The sequence below is a fragment of the Nannospalax galili genome, unplaced genomic scaffold (assembly GCF_000622305.1).
Source record: "Nannospalax galili isolate Female #2095 unplaced genomic scaffold, S.galili_v1.0 scaffold153, whole genome shotgun sequence".
NCBI classification, from domain to species: domain Eukaryota; kingdom Metazoa; phylum Chordata; class Mammalia; order Rodentia; family Spalacidae; genus Nannospalax; species Nannospalax galili.
Genome location: NW_008333469.1, coordinates 47,898 through 54,100, shown reverse-complemented (window position 1 = coordinate 54,100; position 6,203 = coordinate 47,898). Strand labels below are relative to the sequence as shown.

At 41.1% G+C, this 6,203-nt stretch overlaps 1 protein-coding gene across 1 annotated transcript in view; it reads left to right on the top strand.

The window, feature by feature from the left end:
- The window catches only part of LOC103730113, a gene marked incomplete in the record, with an annotated part of 49,153 nt that overhangs the window by 4,654 nt on the left and 38,296 nt on the right, over positions 1-6,203 (top strand). The window contains 2 exon segments of the mRNA XM_029561195.1: positions 2,440-2,652; positions 5,932-6,059. Coding sequence (XP_029417055.1) covers positions 2,463-2,652; positions 5,932-6,059 — 318 coding nt within the window.

Sequence of the window (6,203 nt, the reverse complement as noted above, 5' to 3'; positions counted from 1 at the left end):
CCAGTCTGGTACTTTTAATTACCATGTGCTATGTAGATAAAGCTTGGATAAAAATCAAAATATTCTCAGATAAACCTTGACTAGATATATATTTTGTTCCTTAAACTAGTTGACTAAACTATGACCATAGACATTTTAAGATTATGTGTATATTATTTTTGTCTCATCCTTTATATATCATAACAAACCTACACAGACCTTCATCACTTGCTTGCATGACTGTTTTTCATTATTGAACAATGATGGAGCAGAGTGTCAGGAATGTCTAAAGGCCTCAGTAGGTGCTCAATAATTTTATAGGATAGCTAAATAAATATTCCTTACACATGAAAACTCATTCTGTTAAGATAAGGGGAAAAGAAGACATTTGCAGATCTCTTAGTTTTGAAAATAAACCCCAAGAGTATTTGCTAAAGACACAATTCTCTTCTTAATTCACAGATAAGAATTCTACCCACTAGCAAAAATCTTGTGGATAGAAAGATTTAATGAACTCTGTTATGTCTTAAAACACAATAATATATTTTTTGCCTTGTTGAACTACCTTGATTGAGCCTTAAAATGTCCAAATTGATTTAATACATAAAATAGATGACAATCATAATTTTCCTGCTATTACGTTCACTCTGCTGAAGAGAAAAACCTTTAAAGAGGCACAAAACACTGTGTTCATATATTTACTTCCTAATAAAACAAACCTTTTCCATAACATAAAAATAAAACGGTTTTATTCTACACTAAACTACATATCATGAGCTTCAGTCATTCATGGCCTTGATTTTTTTTATGACCCCCTGAGTTTAATCAGGGTTGCTTGTATGAGCACAGGTGTGAGTTGTTTACTTGAGCAGGGCGACTATTCCGTGGCTGTACCGCTGAACACGAACGACGTCCCTCCCCCAGCAGCTGGTAATTTGATATGGGGAATTACTCAGTCACTTAATTGATTGCCAGTATTTTCTCAGACAGTGGTAGGACCTCAGCAGCCTCTTCCCTATCAATTCTGGGCACATCAATTCATGGGCCTAATTATTTTTCTTTATTTTTTAAAAATTCTTAGATAATCTCATAATGTGTATACTGAATTTCTGGACATTTCCAACCTCCTGTTCTGCTGCCTTATTTCTCCTTCTCTTGTGTTGAAACCTTTCTACTTCCCAACAAGCCACCTCTTACTTTGATTTATGTCTTTTTTTTTTTGAACCCACTGAGTTTAATTATGGTTGCTTGTATAGTATGAGTGGGGGGCTATTATTGGAACAAGACAACTTATCAGTGGCTACACCACAGAAGAAGATGGTACCTCCTTCCCCAATACCCATGAACTAGATGAGCTCAATCTTATGCAGGTGTTGTACAGGTAACAGCAGCTGCTATGAGCTCATGATTGCAATGGCCATGTCATGTATAGAAGACAGTATCTCATAGTTCTTTTCTCTCTTTTTAGTAACATTTTTATTCAATTTATTTTTATTTTATGTGTATGAGTTGAGTGTTTTGTCTGTCTGTATGTAACTGCATCTATCTTGTGCAATGCCTGCAGAAGCCAGAAGAGGGCATCATATCCCCTGGAACTGGAGTTATGGGTGGTTGTTAGTTGCCACGTGGCTGCTGGGAACTGAACCTAGTTCCTCTGCAAGAGCAACCAGTGCCCTTAACCACTGAACTGTCTCTCTTGTCCCTGTATCTCACAGTTCTATTCACTGGGGCTCTTACATACTTTCTGCCCCACTCTTCCATGATGTTCTGTGAGCCTTGGTGGGTGTTGGGGTTGTGGTGGCTTACATATCATATTTAGGGCTGAGCACACAACAATAACTTATTTCCAGCGTGTTGACCACTTGTGAGTCTCTGCATTAACCATTTTCCATCCCCAAAAGAAGCTTCTTTGTTCAAAGTTGAGAGCAGTGCTAATCTATGTGCGTAAACCTAAATATTTAGAAGGCAGTTGAACAGCATGCCTATTAGTAAAACACCAACAGTAGGTTCTGCCCTAGGGTTTATGACCTTTCTAACCATGGGCTTTTGAAAACTGAGTTTATAGTATCTAGTATGAATTCCCTCTTGTGGATCAAGCTTCAAATCTAACCACAAAGCAGTTGGTTATCCCCCTAACAGACATGTCACAATTGTACCAGTGGGCACATGAGACCTGGCAGGCAGGTTTTGTGGCTCATAGGGCCCATGATGTAAAATTTTCAATAAGGAAATATTTCAGTGCTAAATTGAATGGAATGTTGGGTTGTGAGCCAACTGTGAAGCCGCTGCCACAACATTTTAAATGAAGTTCTTTGATAATATTTTTTCTCAAATTCTACAGGTTTTCCGTCATCTATTTCACTGATGGACACAATGCTGTTGTTCATTGTGGGAAAATTTATGACCATCTTCTGTGTGCAAAAGACTAATTCTAATTAACCCCACATTTTTTCCTGGCAGGAGACAGGAGACAACTCTGGACAATGGCCTCAGAGATCCACATGCCAGAACCCATGTGCCTCATTGAGAATGTGAACGGCCAGCTGATAGCCAACCAGGAGGCCCTGGGGATCCTGTCTGCCATCAAGCAGCCTGTGGTGGTGGTGGCCATCGTGGGCCTCTACCGCACGGGAAAATCCTACCTGATGAACAAGCTGGCTGGGAAGAACACAGGTGAGTGCCACCAGCAGAGCTCTGTCTAGTCCCCTCTGTCTACACATACTGTCAGCATCCAGCATGGAAGAACTGTGCAGAATTTAAACTTCTACTCACAATTGAACTTGTGTTGGCTTGTTTATTTCTTGCTTGTTTATTTTTGAGACAGGGTCTTGCTATGTAGCCCAAGATAGCCTTAAGCTCAGTATGTAGTCCAGGCTGACCTTGAACTTATGATTCTCTTGCCTCAGCCTCCAGCATGCTGGGATTATAGACATATGCCACCATACTTGAATCTTAGTTTTCCTTTTAAAAGCCTAAATTGCTCCTTTTCTAGATGAAGGCAGTAATAAAAATAATTAAGTTACATATTAATAAGCTTTAAAACATTGATAAAATGTTCATATTATAGCAAGTTTCTATTGGGCTTTAAAAATTATTATTTTTATTTTATGTGTATGAGTGTATTGCCTGTATGTATATAAGTGCACCCATATCATACAATGCCCACAGAGGTCAGAAGAAGGCATTGACTCTTCTGGAACTGAAGTTTCCAGTGGTTGTTAGCTGCCATGTGGGTGCTGGGATCTAAACAGGGTCCTCTGTAAGAACAGCCTATATTCTTCAATTTTTTTTTCTATCTTGAACTCATAGAGGAACACAGCTCTGCAAACCTACTCCGTACCACACTTTAAGGCTACAATACATAACAATCCTCATCTCTAAGCATTTACTTGCTGGTGCATTTTTAAGGGCATATTTACTTTATTTTATTTTTTTGTAAATTTTTATTGAATTTTTGTGACTTTCATACAGAACAACTTAAAAAAAAACTTTTTTTTAATTGAGCTTTTAAAATTTCATACAATATTTCCCACTCATATCCAGACCCCCCCATCCATGCCTTCCTCTATCCTCCCACCAAACCCTATGCACTCTGCCATACACGCTGAGTCCTATTCATTCAGGTGTTTGTACCCAAATGTCCTTCAGTGTGCCAGGACTCCAGTAAGTCAGATCAGGCTCATTTACCTCCCTCCCCCATTTCTCTCATCCACCTACACTCTGTTCTCTGCTGGCCTCTCTCACAGGTGGCTCCAGCTCATTCTCCACGGGAGGACTAGCTACTCCATTCCTCTCACCCCTGTCCCTGCATGCCTCTCTCAAATGCTGGCTCTAATTCCTTAATCATACAGAAAATCTTAATCATCTTTATGCCCCCTTCTTCATCAGCACCCTCCCATAGCACCTCCCCTACATTTCATGCATTCTGTCATTTTTGTTAAGGCCTATTAAGTCCAGTTAGTGTCCCCAGATCTCCCTCAGTGCAAGTTCATCCTCTGAAGCCTAATCAACCTAGCTAAAGTCCCTCCCTTTAAGAAGATCAGTTCTTCCTAACCCAGCAGTAATCAACTACCAATAGTTCTTTGGCTAAGATTGGAACCTGTTTGCCCATTTCCACAGTTCTATGCTGAATTTTTGTCTTCTTGTGTTTGTTTGCATGGGTCTTGTGCATGCGGACACCATTGTTATAGGTTCATATGAGCAACGTCCCAAAAGCTCGTAGGACTCTCTTTCCCTGTGGTCATGCACCTCCTCCCTGGCTCTTACAATCTTTCTACCCCCTTGTCCCTGAGCCCTGGGTGTGTAGAGTTTGAGTAGCCAATATTCTTAACCACTGAGCCATCTCTCCAGCCCCACCATTGATCTTTAAACTAAAAAAGTTTCAATTTGTAATGCCTGCATTGGATTTTTATATGATTGTAAAATATACCTAACACAGAATTTAACTTTATAACTATTTTCAAGTATACAGTTTTGTGGCATTAAGAAAACTTACATTTTCACCATTACCCATCTCTAGAATTATCTCATTTTCCCACATAGCAACTGAATCTCTCTATTGCTCGTCCTCTACCATTAGCCAGCATTGTGTATTTATGAATTTGATGGCCCTCAGAATGTCATATAAGTGGACTATATTAGATCTGTTGCTTTGTGACTGGCTTCTTAGCATGGTATCTTCAAGGTTTATCACTGTTAGAACATGTATCAATTTTCCTTCCTTTTAAAGTTTCAGTAATTGCATATAACGATTTTCTTATCCATTCACCTGTTAACAGACACTTTTGGCTGCTCTGAATAATGTGAACATGGATGTAAACATATCTGTTTGAATCCATGCTGTCAACTATTTTAGGTTGTTCTACCCTGTTGCTGTGAACAAACACCTGACTGAGTAACTTAAGGAAGGATTTACTTTGGCTCAGAGTTAAGGGGATCTCAGTTCCTCATGCCAGAGAAAACATGACATCATGGCTCCATCCATGGCAGCAGAAGCCTGCGGACTGTTCATACCATGCCTGACCAAGAAGCAGAGAGCACGGGGCCAGGAGCAGGGCCACTATTAACCTTTGGAATCCTCCTAATGGTTACCTCTGCCAGCCAATCTCCACTTTCCAAAGGTTCTACATGTCCCCAAACAGTGCTGCCTACCAGGGACCAAGTGGACACATGAGGCTGTGGTGAACATTTCACATTCAAATCATAGCATTCTGTCCCTGGAACCGGTAGGCTTTTAGCCATCTCACAATGCAAAATGGCACTGGTTACAAGTTCCAAAGTCCCCATAGTTATACAGTTCTAACAGTGTATTAAAGTCCTGTTTCTCTTCTGAGACTGAAGGCAAACTTTTAGCTGTGAGCGCCTGAAAAATCAAAATACAAGTTACATGCCTCCAATATACAACAGCACAGGATTAATATTTCTATCCCAGAAGAGATGAACAAGGGAATAGGAAGGAAAGACCATACTAAAGCAGGATTAAAGCCCAGCAGGACAAACACCAAACTCCATAGCTCCATATCTAGCATCTAGGGCAAGTGGTAACTTGGGGTAGGCTCGGGCAGGGCGTGGAGTCCTATTCCTAGTGTCCTGCTGCCTGCAGCATGCTTGTACTCTCTTAGGCTGGTTCCAGCCTTTCTCAGTGGAGCTCCCAGAGCCGTGGCATCTTCATACCCTGGGGCCTCCCCTGTAGCTTAGACTTCACCTTCCCAGCTTCACACGTAGCGTGCTCAGGAGTTCAGCTTTTTGAGGGAACCTTGGTACAAGACTGGATGGACCTGTGACTCTTGCATGCTGCGTGACTGGAAAGCTAGTTATTATTTTTCTGATTGTAAGAAATCAATATTACCTTTGATTTCAGTTAGCTGACTTGTCCTTTGTTATGCCATATTTTGGTGTCAGTGTCTTGAAACACCTGCTACAAAACATATTCCCCTCATCTCTGCTTTGCAGGCTTCTCTCTGGGCTCCACCGTGCAGTCTCATACCAAAGGGATCTGGATGTGGTGTGTGCCTCATCTTGAGAAGCCAGACCGCACCCTAGTTCTGCTTGACACCGAGGGCCTGGGGGACGTAGAGAAAGTAAGAATTAGGAACTCATTTGCAGTTGAGACTCTCCTCTCTGACTATCCTTTGCATTATACAGCTTTTAAAATGTCTTTTCCTGGGGCCGGAGAGATGGCTCAGCAGTTAAGAACACTGGCTGTTCTTGCAGAAGACCCGGGT